We start from the raw sequence: 25689 nt of genomic DNA, 5'->3' as shown, positions 1-25689 counted from the left end.
TTGCAGGATAAACTACATGAGGCTCTGTGGTAAAAGACCGACTCTCCCAACTAGTTTCACCAGAACTCTGGCTTCATCAGGGGTATATGAGCTAAAGCCCCTATATTTGTGCATAATCAGCATGACAGGATATGTTTTCTCTTAGACCGGTTTTGTCTATTGCATTACATTCACTCACACTACATTGAGACTCTGATCTTTTTAATTCATTTCTACTTCAATATATTTTATTACATATCCATAAAATTTACTTTTTAAAAAGGACCCAACTGTGGGTTTCTGCTTATGGCGAAGACTGTGGTGGGATTGGTTACAATTTAACCCTAGTGGGCCCTTGAGCCCCCAAAATTTTCATTTACAGACCAATTTAATTAACGGTGGTTTCACATCTGCGTTGAGGATTCCACTTTCCTGCTCCAACATCTGTGTTGGAGGCTCCGTTTCAGATCCGGCATGAAACCCCAAACAAAATAGCACACCATACTGCACTATTTTGTCCAGGACAATTTCGACTGGAAACTGGATGGACTCCATTATAATCAAGCTCTGAAGATGGAGCTGAACAACCTAAATGTCACAAGAAGTTTAGGCGCAGGTGTCAACGAGGCCTAAAAATCTACAGACATTTTTCATTTCTGTTTGCATTTTCAACAAAACAAGATAAAAGCTCCCTGATGCCCCCTACAGGTACAAGTATCATGTGACACACAGGAAATTCTAACATGAAGCAGGAACACCGATTCGGGGGCGGTTTACATAATGAATGTCATATTTTTAGGATTACAATGCAGTGACAAGCCGTGATGGAAGGAACGGCGGATCTGTCTTCTGTGTAATGTGTAAGAAGAGACAGTAACTCTCCGTCATGGAAATTACCATTTCTTTCAGAAGTCGTTCCTGAACCGCCTTCATGTTTTTCTTCATAGATTGCATCTGTAGAGATAAGCAAATACAACCAGATTTCTCACACTAAATTCGTGAAAGTGAAGCATAAAATCTACACGACAATTTACACAAAATAATTAAATTGGTGATATAAACGGGTTTTACTGATTTATATAATGATGGGCAGCAACACGAGGGATGCAGTACTTACCTTCTTATCAGCTGCTGCTCACCCACATGCTGATCTCTGGCTGTAGTGGTGACGTGTTTGTGAACACACGTGATCACTGCAACCAATGTTCTTACGACTGCCTGCCCTAAGGCTGCCTTCACACTGGTGTTAAATTTACGCGAGATTTGCGCGTTGCGAGACGCACAAATATGAACCCTATCCTTTTGAATTGGCTCATACACGAGTGATTTTTCCAGCGTGGCACCGCAATGCTATAGGGAAACAAATCGCGGTATGTCCCATCTGCCAGCGTGCTCTCACATCGCAGCCCATTGTTTCCTCAATGGGGCTGGTGGCACCATCACACTATGTGCTAGGTGCATGCGATATGCGATGCGAGGTCTCTCATTGAAAACAATAGGAAAGACTCCGCAAACCTCCCAGCATCCCTGAAGTGATGTGAGGCTGTTTTGACAGGAACACACCTCGAATCCTCGGGGAATTCACATGGTGGGGCGCACGATATGGGGGCGGGATTCACGGCCCCATATTGTGCTTTCCTGTGTGAAGTTACCCTTAAATAAGCATCATCAGTGACATCCCATATACAGAGCTAGCAGTATCTTCTCCTAGGTCATGTGACTTGTGCAGGAGACATTACTGGATCAGGAGACGGCGGTGACATCACAGGTCACATCATAAATCAGACTAATGTGAGGTGCACACCTGCATGAATAAAACTGTCCGTGTTAGGTCCACAAGAACTGATTTTTTTCCATACATGTGCAGTTCCGTGTGGCCTTTGTATTTGGTCCGTGTATCAGGCTTTTTCTCCTATATATGCCATATGATTTTCATGTCTACAAAAAATAAAAACTGGCACAAGTTCAATTTTTTCTGCATCTCAAAAAAAATGTACAGCACACCGTATCTGTGTGCCGTCCACTTGTTTCCCTCTCTACATTGACTTGAATGGGTGAGTCTCATTCATAAAGTCTGTGGGCCTAAAGAAGCGGAGCATCAGCGGATGGGGCGAATATTGAAAATACTGCTGTGAGCAGCAGGAAAGGAGGCAGATTAGAATTTCAAAAAATATATGTTACAAAACCCGTTTAAGTTCGATAAAGGTAGGTTTTTGTCCAGCCGCCTACTGATCCCGTCCTACTACTTGATAGTTATCACACTCCTAATTCTTTTCCTTATAATCTACATTTCTGGTAATTTTTGGGGGATTCTCTTTAATTCATGGAATAATTATAGCGAGGGTTGTGCGTTACGGAATCACCGCATTACTGCACAATGTAGCTTGTTATAATGTAAGCCGTATTAGAGCTTACACAATGATTTTCGTATTTGTAACTTACTGCACACAGCAGTAAACTGACCCATTACATTCACTTGGGCTATACAAACATGCCCTTTTTTACGCAGACTGTAAAAAATTGCAGTATATCCTATTCTGGTCCAACTTCTCTGTCGAAGGTCACCCATTCAAATCAGTGGGTGCAAAAAAAAAAAAAAATAGAAGGAGTGCACAAGGACACCCGGGGAGAACGCACAAGGTCGTCACCCGGGGAGAACGCACAAGGAGGTCACCCGGGGAGAACGCACAAGGAGGACACCCCGGGGAGAACGCACAAGGAGGACACCCCGGGGAGAACGCACAAGGAGGACACCCCGGGGAGAACGCACAAGGAGGACACCCCGGGGAGAACGCACAAGGAGGACATCCCGGGGAGAACGCACAAGGAGGACACCCCGGGGAGAACGCACAAGGAGGACACCCCGGGGAGAACGCACAAGGAGGACACCCCGGGGAGAACGCACAAGGAGGACACCCCGGGGAGAACGCACAAGGAGGACACCCCGGGGAGAACGCACAAGGAGGACACCCCGGGGAGAACGCACAAGGAGGACACCCCGGGGAGAACGCACAAGGAGGACACCCCGGGGAGAACGCACAAGGAGGACACCCCGGGGAGAACGCACAAGGAGGACACCCCGGGGAGAACGCACAAGGAGGACACCCCGGGGAGAACGCACAAGGAGGACACCCCGGGGAGAACGCACAAGGAGGACACCCCGGGGAGAACGCACAAGGAGGACACCCCGGGGAGAACGCACAAGGAGGACACCCCGGGGAGAACGCACAAGGAGGACACCCCGGGGAGAACGCACAAGGAGGACACCCCGGGGAGAACGCACAAGGAGGACACCCCGGGGTGGACACACAGGGAGGACACCCGGGGTGGACACACAGGGAGGACACACAAGGAGGACACACAACCCCTTTCAGTCTATGTTTACACAGGGCAGTAATGCAGAGGATTTTCCATAGCAGAATTAATTGAGCAAAATCCGGAGCATTTACAATCAAACCATTATGGATGATATTTTAAGAGACACCGTCCACAAACTGCGAAGAAAGTCTGCTGCATAAACTGACCTGCACTGCAGATTTTTACCCCTTAGTGACAAGTCATTTTTTGCAGTTTTTTCATTAACACGGCTGTACAAGTGCTTGTTTTTTTGGGGAATATGTTGTATGTTTTAATAGCAACCCTCTGGGGTACATATAATGCGTTGAATCACTTTTATTTAATTTTTTAGGGGGGAAAGATGGAACCCCATCCCCTATCTCCCATAAATTTCACCATTATTTTACATTTGGCTTTTACAGCATTCACCGAATGGTAAAAATTCCATAACTTTCTAATCATGATCAGTACGACTGCTGTGATACGAAATTTATACAGTTTTTAAAAATTTTATTACTTTTGCACAATAAAAATACGTTTTAAAAGAAAAATAATTGAATCTGCATCGTCCCATTTGAAGACTGAGGCCTTAGTCAGACGGGCGTTTTTAGCCGCGATTTGCGCATGCGCATGCGGCCGGCGATTTTATAAAACCATTGCTTTGCAATGGTATCGGACACATGAGCGCTTTTTATGCGCTCGTCCGATAAATTATAGAACAGAAATCGCAGATCGCACCTATCTGCGATCTGTGATTCCTGTTCTCTTCTCTATATGCGCTCAATGGGGCCGGCGGCAGCAGCGCCGACCCCATTGAGAACATATAGTAGACAAATCATTCTTCTCTGCCACAGCTGTAACAGCTGTGACAGAGAAGAACGATGTTTGCCCATTGAATTCAATGGAGCGGCAATACAACCGCTCCATTGAAAGCAATGGGCTGCCGGCGTGCGCGGGGTGAATTGTCGGGAAGGGGTTAAATATATAAACCCTTCCCTGCAATTCATCCTAAAATGTGTTAAAATAAAAAAAATTGTATACTCACCTTTCCGCTGCAGCCGGAGTCCAGCCGCGGCTGCTGTCAGTTCTCCTGAACTGCTTCTTGGCACTATTCAGCCGGCGGGGCTTTAAAATCCCCGCCTGCTGAATGATCTGCCTCTGATTGGTCACAGCCTGACCAATCAGAGGCCGGTTTCACTCACACACCCATTCATGAATTCATGAATGGATGAGTGACTGCTGCCTCTCAGCGCTGAGCCAATCAGGGGCAGGTCTGACTCACATCCATTCATGAATTCATGAATGGGTGTGACTGAGGCATGTCTCTAATTGGCTCAGCGCTGAGCCAATCAGGGGGCAGGTCTGACTCACACCCCCTTCACACCCACTGCAGGACGGCCGCTCGGAGCTCCGGCTGCCGGCAGAAGGTGAGTATACAATTTTTTTTTATTTTAACACATTTTAGGATGAATTGCAGGGAAGGGCTTATATATTTAACCCCTTCCCGACAATTCATCCCGGGCTCGCCCGCAGCGCATTGCTTTCAATGGAGACGGCTGTATTGCCGTCTCCATTGAATGCAATGCGCTGGACAGCTCCGGACCGTTTCTAATGAAACGCGGCTAGGAGCAGATTTTCGGGCGATTTGCGGGTGACTTGCGCGCACCGGTCACGCGATTTGCGGATGCGCATCCGTCATGCGATCCGCAAATCGCGCGAAAAAACGCCCGTCTGACTAAGGCCTGAGAACATTTTTATTTTTCCAGCAATTAAGTTCTGTGGGGTCTTGTTTTTTTTGCAGGAAGAGTTGCAGGTTTAATTGGTACCATTTTTAGGCACATGTGACTTTAGGATTGCTTTTTATTATCTTTTTTGGGAGGCGTACAAGAAAAAAATAGCAATTTCGGCGTTCCCTTTTAAAATTATGTTTACGGTCTTCACTATATGCGATATACAACAAAAGATTTCCATTGTCTGGGTCATTATTGTTTTTTTTCTTTTAAAACTGGAATTTTTTATTTTAAATTCAACTTTATTCCTGTGGACAAATACTGCAGTTTAGAACCTTAAAGAGACAGTAAGTTTGCACCAGTTCTATCTGCCCTGCGATAATTACTTCTGGTGAAGCCCACATCTGATGTTTGTACGTAGCTACTGAACTTACTACCATAAGGGCGCCCACCCACTGGCGTTTTTTTACCTGCGTTTTGCGTTTTTCCTGCACAGGCATAGAGATAACATGTGTTCCTGTCCACTGGCGTTTTTTTTGCGTTGCGTTTGCGTTTTTAACATAGGAACTGTCAGTTGCATATGTGTCCTTATTTTTCTCCTAATGCACCCATGAATGTCAATGGAAATTAACGGAAAAGCCACGAAAAAGCCGCGAAAAACGCACGGAAAAATCACGGAAAACGCGGCGAAAACGCTGCGTTTTTTTCCCGCGGAAAACGCAAACGCCAGTGGGTGGGCGCCCTAACTCTGGACTGTGCTAACTAGACACCCTCTGCTTATGGGAGTCTGCCCATTCTTCGGCTAACCTGATTGTTCTGCTTACTCCGCCTTAATCCAGTTGCAGATTTCGTACTCTGCATTATTTTTTCCCAGCCACAAGCTGGGGAACCACAAGCCATCCAAAATGAGTCATAACCCTCTCCCATCAATATCTGACCGATTGAAAGAGTTTGCAGGCAAGCCACCCAACAACAATGCTTGCAGATCCCCTGGAACCTCTATACAATCATCGCTGGTTCCTGATCCTACCTCCTCCCTTAGAACCAGTACCTACACTGCAACAGGTCACTGCGCAATTGCTGGAAGCCATCCAATTAAGCACAACATTATTAACTGGTAAAATAGAGGAAGTTAAAATTGACGTCAGAATCTTGCGGCAAGAAATGCGCAATCTACATGCTCGTGTTGGTGAGGCAGAGGGCGGCATCTGTCAACTGGAACACACCACAGCACCTATTCCTGTTAAGGTGACATAATTAGAGAAATCTGCGAATTTATGGATTCAGCAGACAGACGACCTAGAAAACAGGTTACGTAGGAATAACCTTCACATAATTATTCTGCTGGAGCGCTCTGAGGGTCAAAACGCCTGTTAACTTATGGAAAAGTGGCTAAAGGACTGTCTACCCGATGCCTTATTCTCTGCTGCATTCGCCATTTAAGACCTCACAGAGTCCCAGTGTGTCCGCCACTTCCAGGTGCCCCACCAAGACTGATGTGGACCCGCTTACTTAGTAGCAAAGACAGAGATGCTGCACAGCAGGCGGCCGTAAGCAAAAAAGAACTTAAGTTTAATGATGTTGCAATTTCCATATTCCCGGATTTTTGGGCTGCACTTCAAAAGACTAGAACTTTTTACTTTCTACTTCAATATGACAGTAATAAAGGCCTTCCTGCGTAACGTTCGGCTCTCCTGTGTTGAGGTATTGTTTTGTTGTAGGTTGTGTGGTAATCTTGTCATGGGTTTTTGCTATGAACCCTCCGATACTTTCTAACCGTAGCTCTTGGGGACCTTCAATCTCTCACAGGGCGTAGCCCCTACTAGATTGTGCCCAATTACAACAACATCTCTCGGGGCACATTCTACCCCTGTACTAATTAGATCCGAGCACCGACTGTTGGTGCATTGCTTTAGTTATTTTGGTGTCCATAGTGAAATGATGGTTCCAGTTTGTTTGATGTGGTTACACAGTTATAGATGGTTTTTGTAGATTTTATCACAACAGGACCATTGTGCACTTCTGTGTTTATATCCGGCAAGGAGTTCTGTTACCTCTCCACAGGTATTACAATGCTTTTCTTTCTATCAATGCTCCATCCTGTTTATGCAAGTCCCCTATATTCCTCATGGCTAGTTTTACTCTGTCCTCATGGAATGTTCAAGGCATGGGAAATCCATGATTTTTTCACCCATTAGATGCCGCAATCCCCATATAGTGTGACTCCAAGAGAACCATTTGATACCCGACATGACATTATTACTACAGAAACCATTCCACCTACTCTAGAGGAATTTCTATTCTTGGTCATTAGTGTCTTAGATGGGTTCTTGGAGATTCAGAGAGATGACTTGTGTTCATGCACACCTAGATGGACTCACTTGCATACATCATTTTAGGTATCTACTGTTGCGCTGAATGGTGCTGGATTGGAGCCGCAGGTGTAGTAGCCGAGCCGGTCACTGGAGAGTAGTCAGAATAGCCGGGAGTCGTTATTGGGAAGTCATGGTATGCAGTACAAATGGGGTGAGATAGAAGGGTAGTCTATGGAAGCCAAAGGTCAGCAGCAGGAGGTATCGATATGCAGTACAAATAAGATGAGATGGAAGCGTAGACAATGGAAGCCAAAGGTCAGCAGCAGTAGGTATTGGTGTGCTTGTAGAGGAGCCGGAGGAAGAGGAGCTTGATCAAGGTGGTGGAACACAATAATCACGCACTGAAGGAGTGTCAGAGCTAGGCTTATATAGTAAGCGCAATCAGGAACAGGAGGCAGGAACTAGGTAACTGAGAAATACAGAACAAGGCTAGGTTTCAGCAAGGGAACTGTCCAAGTCCTGGATAGCCTAGCGCAGAGAGCTGCCGACTGGAACACAAACAGGTTGTGGGTTCGAGCCGTGACATCTACCTACCTTCACAGACATCCTTGACGGTGCAAATTTCCAATCAGTTCCCTAACACTACTATTATGTGTCGGTGATTTTTAACCTACTTTTAAATGTTCCACTAAATAATTTCCACAATACGCAAACACCCCCCATTACATCACACCCTACTGTACAAACACTATTCCTCCAGGAATACGGTTGGCAGGATACATGGGGAACTTAACCCATAGTTTGTGTATTATCCTGTCACTCTGCTGGTAGCAATTCTTTTTGGAAATGCTTGGGCCTGTATTGCGGTTGTCCATGTTGAATACCTTTCCAGTCTGACTATCGTCCTCTTCTGGCGGAATTCTGCATGTCTGTTAATCAAGCTGTTAGAAATGGTTAGAGAGTGCATTCCTCTTGGCTTAGTCTATTTGCTTCGAATGACCGAATTCCTGACCAACTTACTGTGTTCTTAGAAACAAACGACCCTGCTACCAATCCTATTTTGTTTTGGGAAGCCTTAAAGGCCTTCCTCTGGGGTTGCCTGAAGTCTTCCATCTCATTTGTTAAACGATATTCTTACCGATGTGAGGAAGACACGACTTCCCGTTTCTCGAGATTAGAACCAGCCAGTATTGCAAATAGGTCCGACAAGAAAACTTTGTGATTACAGCAGGGAGCGAATATCTCCTATTACTACAGGAAAAAGCACATAGATCCATTTTTTTTGCTAAGCAGAGATAATACGGTATGAGCTTGGCAATCAGTCCAGCAGTTTACTAGCCCATCTGGTTCATCAGAACTCCGCATCCTCAGTAGTCTTCTGTATAACATCAATGAGGTTTTTTCTAATGGGGACTCAAGTAGAGGGCAGTTTCAGCAGTTTTACCATGATTTATATGCTATTGGATGCTAGGCCGGCTACCTGTGTCTGCCGCCCTCTTGCCTTTCCAGGCAGATGCAGGCGAGGCTCTGATCCTGAGTGGGCTCGCAGCTGTGTACTTCCCATCAGCACTATAGGAGTTAATACTTTCCAATGCTCTCTGCCCAGCTGCAGGGTAATAGGCTATTACTCTTCTATTTAGCTGAGCTAGGGATCCCCCTTCCTGTCTGATTATCGGTATTGGTTTGTCTTAGTCACCTTGTAAAGGTCTTTTGCTTCTGACTCCTGTATCTGCCCTGATTTTGGGAATACTACTTAGATTACGTTTGTAATCTGCCTGCCCCGACATTGGACCGAATTTTGGTTGCAGTTCAGACTGTTTTGCGGTGCACTGCACTGGTGTCTCTGACTCCCGTGGGTCAGCTGCCAACTACACTGGGATTACTCCAGGAGGTAGCTGCCTGCTCTGTTTCCCGCAGAGAAGTCCAGATCCCTGTACAGGGGTTGAAGGGTGAACACTGGGCTACTTTCAGGATAATGCCCTTAGGATTAGCCCAAAGCCAAACCGGTTAGTTGGCACAGTGGGTCCGCACTCGCTGTTCCTAACACTAGATTTAGTCACTCTCAACAAGAGCCAACTAATTTACTTGCTTTGTTTTCTAAGCGGACTTAAGTGGCAGAAAGGAAAGACTTTCATAGACGCTCCTTTTTCCTTGGTGGAACTTACAGGCCCTCTCTGACAAGGTTAAAGGCAAATCGCCTACCCAGAATTGCATAACGGTAGAGGTATATGCAAAGAATGAGGATATATTGCTTCCTAACCTCCTACTTACGATGTTGCTTAATGTGAGGGATATTTGCCTGCATTCTTTTATGAAGCCACCATTATGCTTTATCATAAAACTGGAAGAGAGCCCCCTTGATTCCAGCTCCTATAGGCCAAGTTCACTATTATATATACACTTTACACTTTAAGCTCGTAACTAAAATGTTGTACAAACCACCTAAATATTAGATCTAATACACCCTGACCAAACCAGGTTCATGCCCAGGAAGTCCACTCGTGAGAATCTTAGGAGGGTCTAGATTATTGCTCAGATTGGCCTTTGGCTTCTCTTGATACTACAAAGGCATTTGACTCCATTAAATAGCCCTTTTTCCTCCATGTTTTGCACAACACTTTTATTAAATGGGTCTCTTTACTTAACAAATCTCCAATGGCAGCAGTTTCAGGTAATAGTTCTTGTTCCCCTTACTTTCCACTGCATAGAGGCACAAGGCAGGGGTGTCCCTCGTCACCTCTACTGTTTGCACTTGGTATTGAACCACTGACTATTCTGCTGTGTGAAAGCCCATTATATGCTTGTATAACTATAGGATACCGGGAGGACAGTAGAGTATAATATGCTGACGACCTGTTATTCTTATCAAGTCCTACAATCTCTCCACCTCACGCAATTGATCATATAAATACATTTGGTAGCTTCTCCGGCCTTCATATTAATTGGATAAAATCAGCCCTCGGGCCCCTTTCTTCAGATTTGCTATGCCCTATTAATTCCCTTTGTGTTCTCCAAATCAATACGTTCAAGTACTTAGGAATCTATATTTCCAATGACTATAGGTGCTCCCTAGATCTCAATGCATATCCCTTACTAGACCACTTCCAAGTCTAAATTTAAGATATGGGGCTCATTACCACTTTCAGTTGCTGGTCATATAAACTTAATTAAAATGATAGAGCTACCCAAGTGTCTTTATCTTTTATATCGTATTGCAGTGCCAGTCCCATGGTTACTGGAGTCCCTTATGATCTCTTTTATTTGGAGAAGCTCTCGCCCAAAATTATGACTCAACTCTTCCGCGACTAAAACAGGCACCAGGAGCCGAGCTCCCAGACCTGTATTGTATATTATGTTGGTAGTCAGCTCATTCACCTCAGCTGTTGGCTTAGAGATAATCCTCTCCCAAATCAGAGGCACAGATGCACACTTCTTGATCATCCCTAACCTTTAGCCCATTTTGGAGGCTCCTTTGAATATATCTGGTAGGCTGCTTCCTGTAAAAACACTGGCCTCCCAAGTCTGGATAAAATCTAAGTGAATTTGTAAATTTACTGACAGTAATTGAAATGACTCTTCAGGGTAACTTCAGCCTTCCTGAATTATACTCCCCACAAGATGCCCATATGTGAGAGCGTTTTGTTATAATGGTCTTGGGCGACTACTATATACTCAACACTTTAGCCTCTTTTGACCAGTTACAAACTAAATACAATTTACATTGGGGCCAATTTTTCATATACCTGCAAATTTGTCATGCATTAAATGGCCAATTCCCAAATTCCAGGCCCTGTATATCACATTACCTTTTAATAGGCGACACATTATGCTCCCAGGGTCCCCAAAGCCTCATTTCCACCTTATATTCCCAACTGATAACTGCCCAAATATCCTATGCGAAACCTCCCGCGCCACTGAGAAGGAAAACACTGATACCAACATTAACAGACAACTGATTTCAAAAGATGTTGGAATCGGCTTTATTCGTTTCTCCAGCTGTAAGCAACAAAAGGATACAGTTACACATTATATATCAGTGCTACCTCACCCACATGAGGTTACTGCAAACGGGTAGAGGAACGTCAGCCAATTGTATCAGATGTCCATGGGTTTATTCTGATTTCTGGAATGTGATTTGGGCAAGCGCAGTTATTCAAGAGTTTTGGAGAGAGGGCACGGGTTTCCTCTCTGAGATTTTAAATATCCCCATACCCTTTTGCCCTGAAGTTTGTTTATGCAGAGTTCTTGAAGATGAAACCCGACAGCACCACGTACAGATATTCCTAAGGGAAGCATTATTTTCAGCTAGAAAACTATTGCTTTATGGTGGATGGATTGAAAAAATACCCCCCCCCCCATTCATGTGGCTGAAACTGGTTAACTTTAGTGTCCTATTCATCTATATAGTTTATTAAGACCACCATTGTCCCGACAAATCTGACAAAGTATGGGGCTTGTGGTGCAACTCCATTTTTACTCAATATTCCCATGATTATTTTCTTCTCTTCTGTCAGTATTGAGGAGGCATTCCCCTAATTGCTATGCCCATGGTCTCCTGTGTTGTTTTTCTTTTCTATGATTGGACTACTCTGTGGGCTGCGAAAAGGACGAATTGTCTTTTTACTATTTTGTTAGCCGTTAGCTTGTTTAACCCCCTTTTTTATAGACTGAACTGGTTATAAAAATGTCGAACACTTCCTTTGTATATCTCATTTGTCATGAATGGTGTGCTGCTGCTGTATGTTTATATTTTAAAAAAACAAGTTTAAAAAAAATTAAACTTTATTGAACTTTTTTGATGCTATTTTTAGTCCCTTATGGGGGACTTGAAGATGCGATGGTTTGATTGCTAAGATAATACACTGCATTACTTATGTAGTGCATTCTACTGTGCCTATGTCAGCAGTATAAGACTCTGTCAGCCATGGGAACGCAGTGGTACTTTGCAATCACACTGCGAGATGCAGATGGCTGACAGGAGTCCCTTTCCCCTAAACAATGCTGAGGTATTGACTATGGCATGTAAGGGGTTAAAATGACAGCTTCTGAAGTTTTTCCTCTCCTGGCAGTTCGAGTAGGAGCCTGGCTGTCAGTAGTCAGCCAAGCCACTGCTTTAAAAAATGAATGTGCAAGTTTAAAGCCCATTAGTGAGGTCAGTAAAAATCAGATTTTTGCAATTACGGTAAAATCTCTTTCTCATTCATTGGGGACACAGCCTAGGACCATCGGGGTATAGCTACTGTCACTAGGAGGCGGACACAAAGCAAAAAACGTGTTAGCTCCTCCTACCAGCTAAACCCCATCTCCTGCATCAAGCTATCCAGTTTATATGCAAGAAGTAGGATCAGCAAGTAGGATAAAAACAAGATAAACAACAGTTAAAGAGAAAACCATAAACCTTAAACAATGTAACAGTTCACCATGCGCAACTACCGGGAGAACGTTCCCGCCAGTATGTGAACATGGTAAGAAGGTGAACAACGTTTAACAGCACTTTGAGTGGCTGCTGTGTCCCCCAATGAACAAGACGAGAAAGGGATTTAATGTACGTTAAGAAAATCTTATTTTTTTTGTCCGCTGCATCAGAGGTCACAGACTAGGACCATGGGACGTTCCACAGCAGTCCCTGAAGGGTGGAAAGTGTATGGCTATCTACAAGACCCTTCAACCAAGAAAGGCATCAGTGGATGCAAAAGTGTGTACCCGATAGAATTTACGAAAGGTGTGCAGAGAAGCCCACATAGTGGCCTTACACACCTGCAGAGTAAAGGCGCCGTTGTGCACCGCCCGAGAGGCACCCACTGCCCGAGTATAGTGTGCAGTAACACAGAAGAGAGGCTCCCTGATCTTGGCGCGATAGGCCTCCACCACTAAAGACCTGAAAGGGGAGGCCCGTTACCTGGGACGCAAAGTACTGCAGTGACAGAAGAATGGCCCGAAGTTCTAAGACGTTTATCGGAAGGGTGGACTCCTGTACTGTCTAAATCCCTGCACTGTTAATTTCTGCAGCGAACCCCTCAGCAGTGCACACTGGTGTCCGTTGTGAGAACCTGCCAATGCGCCATCAGAAGGGAATTGCCCAGAATGATCTGTGGGGAGTCCAGACATCAGAGAAGATCACGTTGAATCTGTTGTGGTAGTCAGATCTTCTGATCAAGAGAGTACTCTGATTTATCCCAGTTTGGAGAGAATTGCCCACTGAAGATGCCGTGCTTAAAACCGCCTGAATGGGATGACCTCCAAGGATCAGACTATCAGTCCTAGTACTCTCATAGTCGCAAATAAAGGTCACTGGAGATTGGGTCTACAGTGAGCGCACTTTTAACTGAAGGGGTTGGAGCAGAACCGGGTCATGTCGAATGACAGACCCAGAAAGACCAGACGTTGAGATGGTGAGTGGTAGGACTTAGGGTGGTTGAATCCATCTGAACCGGGACAAAGTGCCCAAAGTGACATGGAGACTGTACAGATTGTCAAACCGAGTCGCAGCTTTCACCAAAATGGCCCCTTGGGGCGGAGGAGGGCTGCCACAGATGCCAGAGCCTTTGTGAAAATAGGGGGGCAGTGGCCAACCCGAATGGGAGAGCCGGAACTGGTAATGATTCGAGTGGATGGCAAAGTGTAGGAATTGTTGGTGCATTCGACATATAGGGACATGAAGGTAAGCGTCCTTAATGTCTATGGAAGACAGAAACTCCCCCTGTTTCATGGACACTATGACTGACTTCAACAACTCTATGCTTAAGTGACGGACCTTGACAAAGCAGTTCAACTTCTTGAGGTCCAGAAGGGGACTAACAGTGCCATCCTTTTTCGGCATTGCAAACAGTTTGGAGTAAAAGCCCGTAAAGCGTTCTGTGGGAGCAACAGGAACTATTACTCTCTGAGAGGACAGAGTCTGTATTGCCTGATACAAAGCGGTGGCCTGTGAAGGACACATTGGGATTCTGGATGTAAAGCAACGATCTGGGGGATGATCTGGCGTAGCCTGAAGAGATCACCTCACGAACTCAGGTGTCAGAGACGTGAGTGAGCCTGGTCTTCCTGAACAGGGCAAGTCCTCCCCCACACACAGGATGGATTGGCCCTTCATGCAGAAGATTTAATGGAAGTGGACTTGGGGTCAGGGATACCAGGTAGGTCATGGTTTAAAAGAGGGCTTGCAATTTTTGGTCCTGCAAGCATTTCTTGTTATCCAAGCAGCTGGGGCTGAAGCGACGAAAGAAACAAAACGGATGTTATTTCTTCTGTACAGATCTTGCATGACTGGCTTTATGTTATAGAAGATGTGAAGTCTTTCCCCCAGTGGCCTCAGAAATAATCTCATCGAGTCTGGGGCCAAAAAGATACGAGCTGACAAAGGAAAGGCGAGTTAATGACCGATTAGAGATGGCATATGCAGCCTAAGATTTGAGCCATAGTATGCACAATGAGGTGACCGAAGCAGCTGAGCCATGAGCTTAGAGTTTGGCTGTATCTAAAGAGATTTTGTAGAGAAACTTCCTCATCTGGCCGATCTTCTGGACAATGTCGGCTAGTTCATCATTCAGCCAGAAAGAATGCCCTGGAGTAGTTGCTTAGCCCATTCTACTGATCCATGTAGAAGCAAACACAGGCTGGAGCACCGAATTCACAGCCTCAAAGGAAGCCTTGGCAATGGAGTTTAGCTTTTTGTCTCATGCACGTTTAAAGGGTGAAGCATCAGCCATAGGCAAGATAGCGTGTCTGGACAAGAATGACACTGGAGGATCCACTACTGGTGAAGAGGACTACTTCTTCACCAAATCCTCTGCAAAGGGATACATGACATCCAAACGCTTAGGCTTGGTAAAGCATTTGTCGTGGAGGTTCTATTCCCTGGCTAAAACGTCTTTGAATTTTGTATGCGGAAGGGCGACTTTTGGGGAAGGTTTCAGGTGCCTAAAAGAAATAGTTTCCGTGGATGAGGCTGATCCTTCACCTGAAGGGTCTCTTTTACCATCATTGTCAGGTTATCCCATAGCCTACAGAATAAAACTAGGAGACCTGTTTCTTATCCAGATCAGAGTCTGATTGAGAGTCAGAAAGTTCACTCTTGCCGTGACCATTGTCTCTAGACGAGAGCTCCGAACACTTCCCCGTAATAACTGGGGGGGGGGGGGGAAACTCATGCTGGAAGGATGTCTTGAGCAAGGAGGCCTAGCCCATCTTCGAGATCTACCACGTGGAGGGTCATGCGTTGCAAAATCATCGCGCTCAGGTGACTTTATCAAGCAGGATTCTGAGCGCGAAGAAACGCGTTGCTGTAATAAACTTTCTCATCAATATTCCGGTCCAAGATTTTTCCATCTGTCCCCTACCTGAGCGCTGGATTAAGTTTTTATCATTTTTATCCTGGATCTTTACTCTATGCCTACACTTTGGTGGTAGGCATTACAATATCCTAGCAGCTCTCCTGTTCTCCCAGGATAAGGAGGATGACCAAAAGCACCGCTTTGTGTTTGATATATGCTCATCGGGAAGTGGAGGTGGTAGCGGGAGTCCCCAGAAGGGTAAGTCCCTTCATCTATTCTTTATTGTGAAGACACGATCCTGGATTTGCTGTGGAGCGTTGTCCTGATTGTTTGTTGATACCACCCGAGGGAGACAGTTGGGGCATAACGGCTCAGACTGTCCACAAAGCAATTTGGTACTACAGCATACGCAAGCACTATGTGTGGCTCTGGCTGAACCCTGTCTGGGTCCATCAGCCCTGGAGTCAGGCTAGTGTCAAGTACTGCACACTAATAGTTGAGCGCTGTTATATGTGCCTGCTAAGGATGCTGCAGAAGCAGCAGGGGAGATTAACGCCAGGAAGTGCTTACCCGGTCCTGGTCAGGTGTGAAAGTGGAGCTGCTATGTTCATGACGTACTTGGAGTGGAACAAGGAGCTAATCCAAGCAGCAGCAGAAAGCAATGTGTTTGTGTAGATAGAAAACAAACAGGATCTAAGGGCGGGATTTGTAGCAGAGGGGGGAGAGAGACAATGAGAAGGCTCACCCTCTGGCTCCAAGCTAAAAATTGGCTAGCTTGGTGTGTGCAGAACGGGCATAGCTGGTAGGAGGAGCTAACACTTTTTCTGCTAAATGTCCGCCTCCTAGTGGCAGTAGCTATACCCATGGCCATCAGCCGGTGGTGGCGAGCCTATGGCAGGCGTGCCAGGGAGGGCACGCAGTGCCTTCTCTGCTGACAAGCGTGCCAATGGCGGCTCCTCGGCCGGTAATCACGCAGACATCAGTGTGTGCACCGGGGATCCTTCTCCCCTCACCTCTCCTCCTTAGTTCCGCAGGAGGGGAGAAGGAAGGAAGCATTGCGGGCGCACACACCGCTGTCAATATGTGCTCCAGCAGCACCGAAAAGAAGAGAAGTGACGAGGCTGACCTCAAGACGGAGGTAAATGTATGAGTAAGGAAAGGGAACTGGCTATTACTACCGGGGCTACTGTGGGGCTAACATTGCTACAGAGGGGGTTAATATTACTACTGGGACTACTGAGGGGTTTAATATTACTGGGGCTACTGAGGGGGTTAATATTTCTGCTGAGGGGGTTATTACTACTGGGGCTACTGTGGGATTAATATTGATACTGAGGGGGTTAGTATCGACACTGAAGGGGTTAAAATTATTACTGGGGCTACTGTGGAGTTAATATCATTACTGCGGCTACTGAGGGGGTTAATATTACTACTGAGGGGGTTATTATTACTGAACCTACTGCTGGGTTAATAATAATACTGAGGCCCACTGTGGGGGACACTATTACAACTGAGGCTAATATAAGGGACATTATTACTACTGAGGGCCACTGTGGGGGACACTATTGTTACTGAGGCCACTGTGGGGATCACTATTGTTACTGAGGCCGCTGTGGGGGACACTGTTACTACAGAGGCCAATATAAGGGACATTATTACTACTGAGGGCCTCTGTGGGAGTGAATATTGTTACTGAGGTAACTCTGGGGGACACCATTACTACTGAGGGCCTCTGTGGGGGACACTATTATTACTGAGGCCAATATAAGGGACATTATTACTACTAAGGGCCTCTGTGGGGGTCACTATTGTTACTGAGGTAACTCTGGGGGACACCATTACTACTGAGGCCACTGTGGGGGACACTATTATTACTGAGGCCAATATAAGGGACATTATTACTACTGAGGCCACTCTGTGCGTGGCAGCATACCTCTAGCTGACTTGGGGTATGTCGACATGCCCGCAACAAATACCGCAACAATTCCGCATTAAAAAAAAGAGTGAAAATCCATACCATTGGTGTGGATTTTGACTAGAAATCAACCGCATATCCGCAGCTGATTTCATTCTATGCGGCGCTTCCCCTGACCTCCTCCATACGCTTTCCGCAGTCAGCGCTGCACGGCTTCTGGTCCCAGCGGCTTGGTCATGTACAGTGGCCTGGTCAGGTGATGCCACTACAAGCTGCTGAGAACCAGAAGCCAAGGTGCGCTGACAGCAGGAAGCCTTCGGAGGAGGTGAGGGGAGCGCCGCATAGAATGAAATCAGCTGTAGGTACGCAACTGATTTCCCATCTAAATCCGCACCAATGATACTCCAGTGCTCCAGCTAGGAAAAAAAAAACACACGGCGATTATTTAAAGTGGCCCTGTCCTTTTTATAATCATATGGCCCTTTGCTATAAATAAATGGGTTTTTGGGTTGCAGTTTGGGCACTCGGTCTCTAAAAAGTTCGCCATCACTGTCCTAGGCTGTCCCCCCCAATGCAACGCATGAGAAAAGGTGCATTGGCTATCACTAAGGGGTTAAATCTGCAGTGTTTATATTCATTCTGTGGATTTGAGCTATGCATTTCACTCCTTCAAATGTGGGATGAGGTCAGCACCAAAATCTGCACCATTTGATGCAGATTTTCTGCTGCAAAAAATCCGCAGAGCATCTACTACATGTAAACACACCCTAACAATTTCACTTACTTCAGAGTTGAAAATCTTTTCCATGTAGTCTGTGTTGTGAGAAACATTCATCTCAAAGGAAGCCTTCAGACAGTTAATCCTAAAATTAGATGGAAACAGAAACTTTGGCAGATGAAAATCCTTAAGTTTAGGCACATACAGGCAGAAAAACGGTTAGAAAATGCAAATACTGCCACCAATATCTAAGTGTGACAGGAAGAAGGATTTAGGGTTCACCCACCACATGCTCGGGGGATGCAATGGTTTTAACAAGTGTAAACTCAACTGTATGTAAATAAAAAATCTGAGGGTTTGTCCCCAATTAGGAAATGATAACCCCTTCTTCTAAACACAGCAGCGGCCTGCCCAGAGTTGTATATGGTATTGTAGCTCACACTCTCTCACTTCAATTCAAGTGGAAAAAAGTGGAGAGCGCCACAGGTGGATCCAATCCACACAAAATACGCTGTGTGGATGCGGTCACAAAGTGTCTTTTCCTCAGTGCTCCAATCCTTCAATATAAAGGAGAGCTGCAGATACAAGCTGGGGGGTCTAGAAGAACTCCCCCAGATATAATAAAGAAAGAGAGAAAAAACAAACCGTCAGAAAAAAGAGATCCGCGCTCACAGGTAAAGTGCACTGAGGACAAATTCACGTGTAGACAGTGGTGAAATGAAACACTTACTTGGAAGGAGGGGGGTATGATGTACAAATGCCCCCTCCTCAGAGTGTCCACCACAAGGTATAGAGCTGAGCTCCAAGTAGCAAGATGATTCTCCATCATGTTAATGGCTTGAGAAAGGTGCCTTATTCTGCACCGAAACGCGTTGCCGTATTAAAAGTTTTATTTGATTTCAACAACTGGAGAATCATCTTGCTACTTGGAGCTCAGCTCTATACCTTGTGGTGGACACTCTGAGGAGGGGGCATTTGTACATCATACCCCCCTCCTTCCAAGTAAGTGTTTCATTTCACCACTGTCTACACGTGAATTTGTCCTCAGTGCACTTTACCTGTGAGCGCGGATCTCTTTTTTCTGACGGTTTGTTTTTTCTCTCTCACTTCAATTCAAGACACAACTCACTAAGGCCTCCTGCACACGGACGTATTTGCATTGCGAAGTCCACGGTGGGTGTCCGCCTCCGGACTCCGCAGCAAATACAGCCCATAGTATTCACTGGCAAAACGCCATTTCATCTCCACGAGTGGAAATCGATTGCAATTTACTGCTCGCGGAGAATAAATCACAGCATGCTGAGATTTTGTGCGTGATATGCACGGCCGGCTTCCATTGAAGTCAATGGAAGCAGTTTGTCCCGCGGCACTTCCGCAGTGAGCACTGCGGTAGTATCGCGGGATACACGTCACCCCCCTGTGGCGGCGGCTACTGCGCATGCGTGACAGAGTGTCGGTCAGCACATCCGCAGCGTATGCAGAAGCCGCCGGACAGGTAAGCTGGGGTCACCGGCCTGGCACCGGGTCGAACTCCGCTGCGGGAATCTTACATGTGGGGGTCTGACCCGCCCATGTGCAGAAGGCCTAACAAGTATGGCATTTCTCGAAGAAAGCGACAAGGTTTTTTTTCTAATTGCATCGAAAATCCCAATGATGAAAATGTACGAACATGCATGATATTTTACAGATGGCCATAGATGCAAAGATCTCCCATAGGCCTCTTGTCCACGGGGAAAATCAGGCCCGCTACGGATTCTCCATGGAGAATCCGTACATGGAGAATCCGTAGCGAGTCCCTCCTGCCCCGCAAACATGAGGGCTGAAAATAAGAATAAACTTACCCGCAGCGGACCGGGCAGGTCTTCTCTTCTTCGTGGCCGGATCTTCTTTCTTCGGCCGGCGGATGTGCCTGGCGCATGCGCGTGGCACGCCGCCGGCCGAAGAAGAGAAGATCTGCCCGGTCCGCTGCGGGTAAGTTTATTCTTATTTTAGGTCTCCCGCGGATCCGGATGGCTTCCATAGAAGCCTGCAGGAGCCGTCCCCGCGGGAGACCCGCACAAAAATGGAGCATGTCCAATTTTTTCATGCTCCATATTTTTTTAAATTCCCTTTTATTGACCATCTGCAGGTATTTATCTACCCGCGGGTGGTCAATGCATCCCTATGGGGTGCGGATCCACGTGCGGGTGAAGAGTTAAAATCAGCTGCGGATTTTAATTCTTCTTTTCCCCGTGGACATGAGACCTTAAAGTACTCAGCCCCACGGATCCTTGCAGCACTTACGGCACCTTTCACACAAGCAGAATATTTCACAATACACCTAATTATGCAACTTAATTGGCCTCTAAACATTTCAGCGCTATAACCCAAATGCATACATGTGGACTTTGTGCAGAATTTTCAAAAAATTGCAAAATATGCTCGCTCCTGTGCAACTTTTTGCACAGTGAACAAGGATACTTTGTGCATGTGCCTGCACACAACATTGTGCGTATTTGTGCAGGCACTACAAGTTCAGATGAGTGGGGGAATTACCCCCACCCCAATTTAAATGGCTACTAAGCTAAACAAGGTGCCGATGTGCAGGTATTTCCGCACCTCCCGTAGAACTCCATGGGGCTCTTTGGTGCGATATGCACAAAAAAAAAAACAGGTCCTATTATTTTATGCCCGCAAAAACTGCTTAAAACAATGGGTTCTATTTTCCGCATATTGCAAGTGGGATTTTTTGCGCGCAAAAACACGGTCATATGATGGAGCCCTTTAGATGTGTCTTGCAGAAATATTCAGCACGTATCAAAGGTCCCATGAGGACCTTTCACACGGGATGGAATATTCCACAATAGCACTGCAGAATATTCAGCCCCAAACGTTGTTGCAGAATTGAAAATAGCAGAATGCTTCTGGCTGCTGCGCATCAAAACCCAGTTAGCAGCGTGGATTTGGGTGCAGAATTTACGGATGGCATATTATGCAATGCTGTTGTGGAATATTCTGTCCCATGTGAAAGGTCCCTAAAGGGAGTCTATCAGCAGCTTTGCAGATGCATAACTGCTGCCAGCTGTACAGTATGTAGGGGCAGGAGAGCAGTGTTCACACATACCTCAATATCGCCTCATTATCGCTGTCGCAATCCATCTGAAGCCCTGGATGCGAGGCATTTCCGCAGGGAAACAGCCTCCCATCCCTGCAGGGCTGAAGGAATCTCCTGCTGTGGCTGTCACAGCCGCGGCAGGAGAAAGTGATCTTCTCCCATTGCTTCCTAAGGGGCCGGCGGCAGCAGCAACAGGCCCACTCTATGGGAGTTGCTCGCTTAGGGAACGCTCCGCGTTGAGGAATTTCGGGGAGGGGGGCCATGAAATATTCCTGCTTCCTGAAGCGCTGCCTCTGATTGGCTGAGTGCTTTGACCAATCAGAGGCAGCACTCAGCCGTCATTCAATGACCCAGTTATTGGCTGAGCGCTGTGACCAATCAGAAGCAGCGCCCAGCCGTCACTGAATGACAGCTGAGCCTGCCTCTGATTGGTCACAGCGTTCAGCCAATCAGAGGCAGTGCTTTCAGGAGGCGAGGATTTTCAATCTCTGGCCAGAAGAGAAGCAGAAGAGTGCCGGGATCTGCAAGAAGACGCGCCAGAGATGACAGCGCTACTAAGGTGATGTATTCTTCTTTTTATTTATTTTCTTCTACAGTTATTGATGATTTTCAGGGGGGGGCTTATATTTCAACCCCCACATCCCCCCACCACGAAAATCCTCATCGCGAAGAGTCCCCTGCGATCGTGATCCCCACCCACTGATTTTAATGGGGCTGGTGCTGCTGCCGCCGGCTCCATTGGTAACAATTGGCGAGATCGCAAAAAGAATGGACATGCTGCAATTTTGTTTTAACGCTGCATCACAAGCGTTAAAACATCGCAAATGTGCGTGGAGCCATTGGCTTCATTATTTTGTGATTTCTCGCAGCCTCGCAGTGGTGGGAAATCAGGCGATTCCCTCGCCAGTGTGAAGTCACCCTGAAGGTGAGCTTTCTTCCACAAGTGCCTTTCACTGAGCTGCTCCACAACTCTATAGGGACTAGTTATTATTTTTATGTACACCAGTTTTCTGGCACACACAAGTCACAATTTTGGCACATGTAACAAAATTGTGACTTTTTGGAGTTTTATGACAGACCTAGACACTTTCCAAAACGTTGGCTGGGCCTAGCATTAGGTTGGATGGCTGTGCCCAGTTCATTTACAATCATTTATGCCAGAAACTGGTGTAAAATTATAACTATCACAGAACTCCAGCTTATAGGTGACATAGGCATTCTTGTGGCGCAATGAAAGATGCAACAAATGTATTAAGAGGTTTTCACACACTTTGCTTAGATTGGAGCATGAAACACTGGTCCAAGTAAAAGTGCCCTGAACATTTTGCACAGCACAAAAAATCTGACTCTGGACAGTGTCGCACGTGAGCACTCTCCCATAGACTTTTATGACAAAGCGAGCTTCGAGGCACGGTGAAAAGTCTGATTTTAATTACTGTGCATGATCTTCAGAGGGGAACACGGTAGGAACCAGGGAAAACACATTACAGGGCTCCCTGTCACATTCCCTAGCAGCCCTATTACTTCGTTCCCTTTAATTTTGTATTCATCCACACGTAGAAGGACCCAAAAGATGAAAAGTTAGTGGGGTGATTACTACGGCATACGTGCACCAATAACATCTTAATAGAATGCTAATAATAACTACTTAAGATGTGTTCACATATAGCAGAAATGCTGCGGATCTGTAGTATTTTCACATCAAAATCTGCACCATTTGACTCAAATTTAACTGCAGATGCACAACAGATTTCGGCCTTTCGGCTACAGCTAGGTTTTCAGTATACACACTTAACAAATCACCTGCTCCCGAAACCGCTACTGAGCATGACCATCTTTTCCCAGACAGCCCACTACTGCATCCCTTGACCAGTGGAAGCGGCGGTGCTCAGTAGCAGTTCTTATTGCAGACAGTAAGAGGCACTCTTGGTGCAGGCGGTGAGTGGTGATGTGGTAAGTGTCTTTACTGGATCTTGTAAAGTCCTAGTTGATGATGAAAGGCTTAAATTAGCTGCAGATCCATAGCAGAATCCCGAGTCAACATTTGCACTAGTCGTGCAGATTTTGACACCGTTTTTGATGCGGAAATTCTGTGGATTTTGCAGCGGATCTGCAGCATTTATGCTATGTGTTCACATGTATCACATCCTAAGACAGGCGGACAAGGCAGGGTTGGCTGCTGACTTACCTTTTCTGTTCATTCTTACGATAGAGGTTGAAGACTTGTTTCTGCTGGCTCCAGAAATTCTAAAAGCACAAATGAAGGACAAGAAGCTGCTGATAATAATCTGAGGTCTCACGTTATTTCTCCACTAAGTACACTGTCACTTTCATCGCCCCCTCATCCACATTTGTCAAAGAGATGGATTTGTTTTTCTACTTGATAGCCATGTTCACATCTCAATGGCTTTCTGTAATCTTAGATTCCCTCTTGTAAGCACAAAAATGGAAATGAATACTCTTTAAAGTTCATGGATGGGGAAGCGCATTTCAGCCATACTTACTGCAAACTCTTTTTCCATCTGCTTTAAGGCTTGGGAATCTTTTTCAAAACTCTCTATCTCTTCCAGCAGAGTCTGGTGGAATTTCTCCAGATGCATTATTCTAAATCACAGAGAAAAGATTTAGAGATTATTAACTCCTGAGAAGCAGCTAGAAGGAAAGTCCCCAGTACTGACCTGCATTCTTGGACTTGAACATCTACAGAGGTGAAGTGTTTCTGCGCTGACTTGAGAGACTGCTTCGTAAAATAATCCATTTTTTTCGAGCGATTCTGAAACAATTAACATAGTATGTAAGGCAGAAAAAAGACATGCATCTATCCAGTTCAGCCTAGTATCCCCCAATGTTGATCCAGAGGAAGAAAAAAAGCCTCCAATGAGGTAGAAGCTAATTTTCCGCATTTAGGGGAAAAAGTTCCTTCCGAATTCCAATCTGGTAATTGGAATAATCGCTGGATCACTGACTCTTCTGAAGTAATTAGTAATATTACACTACAGGCCCCTCTTACACTCTTTTTAGTGAGCTCACCATCACCCCGTCGTCAGGCAGAGAGTTCAATAGTCTCACGGCTTACCCTCTTCTATATTGGTGTAGAAACCTTCTTTCCTCTAGATGCAGAGGGTGCGCCCTTATTGCAGTCCTGAGTATAAATAGATGATGGGAGAGATCTCTGTATTGTCCCCGGATATATCTATACATAGTTATTAGAGCGCCCCCTTGTTACAGTCCTGGGTATAGATGATAGGAGAGATCTCTGTATTGTCCCCTGATATATTTATAGTTATTACGGTAGGTCAAAGAATGGTAGAGTTGAAAGGGACCTCCAGGGTCATCGGGTCCGACCCCCTTCTCACTGCAGGATTCACTAAATCACCCCAGATATTTGTCCAGCCTTTGTTTGAACACTTCCATTAAAGGAGAACTCACCACCTCTCGTGGTAACCTGTTCCACTCATTAATCACCCTCACTGTCAGAAAGTTTTTTTCTAAATATCTAATCTGTGTCTCCTCCTTTTCAGTTTCATCCCATTGCTTCTAGTCTTTCCTTGTGCAGATGAGAATAGGGCTCATCCCTCTGCGGTGTGAAAATCCCTCAGATATTTGTAGACCGCTATTACGTCTCCTCTCAGACTTATTTTTTTGCAAGCTAAACATTCTCAGAGCCTTTAACTGTTCCTCATAGGACATGATTTGCAGACTGCTCACCATCTTGGTAACTCTTCTCTGAACTTGCTCCAGTTTGTCTCTGTCTTTTTTAAAGTGGGTGCCCAGAACTGGACACAGTATTCCAGGTGAGGTCTAACCAAGGAAGAGTACATGGAGATAATGACCTCACGTGATCTAGACTCTATGCTTCTCTTAATACATCCCAGAATTGTGTTTGCCTTCTTGGCTGCTGCATCACATTGTTGACTTATGTTCAGTCTATGATCTATTAGTATACCCAAGTCTTTTTCACATGTGCTGCTGCTTAGCCCAATTCCTCCCATTCTGTATGTGCTTTCTTTATTTTTCTTGCCCAGATGTAGGACTTTGCATTTCTCCTTGGTAAATACCATTCTGTTAGTCGCCGCCCACTGTGCAAGCTTTTCTAGATCTTTTTGAATACTCTCTCTCTCTCTTCCCTAGTGTTAGCTATCCTTCTTAGCTTTGTGTTGTTAGCAAATTTGATCAGTTTCCCATCAATTCCCTCCTCCATATCATTTATAAAAATGTTGAACAACACTGGGCCTAGGACAGAGCCTTGCGGTACCACACTTGGTACATTCTACCACTTGGATATGCAGCCATTTATGACCACTCTGAGTATGATCACTCAGCCAGTTG

General features: G+C 45.6%; 1 protein-coding gene across 1 annotated transcript in view; it reads right to left on the bottom strand.

Moving 5' to 3' along the window:
* Positions 1–25689, bottom strand: part of SYCP2 (synaptonemal complex protein 2) — a 100700-nt gene that overhangs the window by 1008 nt on the left and 74003 nt on the right. The window contains exons 17-21 of the mRNA XM_066585853.1: positions 24039–24133; positions 23865–23964; positions 23549–23607; positions 18333–18411; positions 877–933 (exon numbers count right to left, since the gene is read on the bottom strand). Of these exons, the coding sequence (XP_066441950.1) occupies positions 877–933; positions 18333–18411; positions 23549–23607; positions 23865–23964; positions 24039–24133 (390 nt within the window). The remainder of the gene's footprint in view (positions 1–876; positions 934–18332; positions 18412–23548; positions 23608–23864; positions 23965–24038; positions 24134–25689) is intronic.

Source organism: Eleutherodactylus coqui, chromosome 13 (assembly GCF_035609145.1).
Source record: "Eleutherodactylus coqui strain aEleCoq1 chromosome 13, aEleCoq1.hap1, whole genome shotgun sequence".
Taxonomy (NCBI): domain Eukaryota; kingdom Metazoa; phylum Chordata; class Amphibia; order Anura; family Eleutherodactylidae; genus Eleutherodactylus; species Eleutherodactylus coqui.
This window is presented reverse-complemented; position numbering and strand designations above follow the sequence as displayed.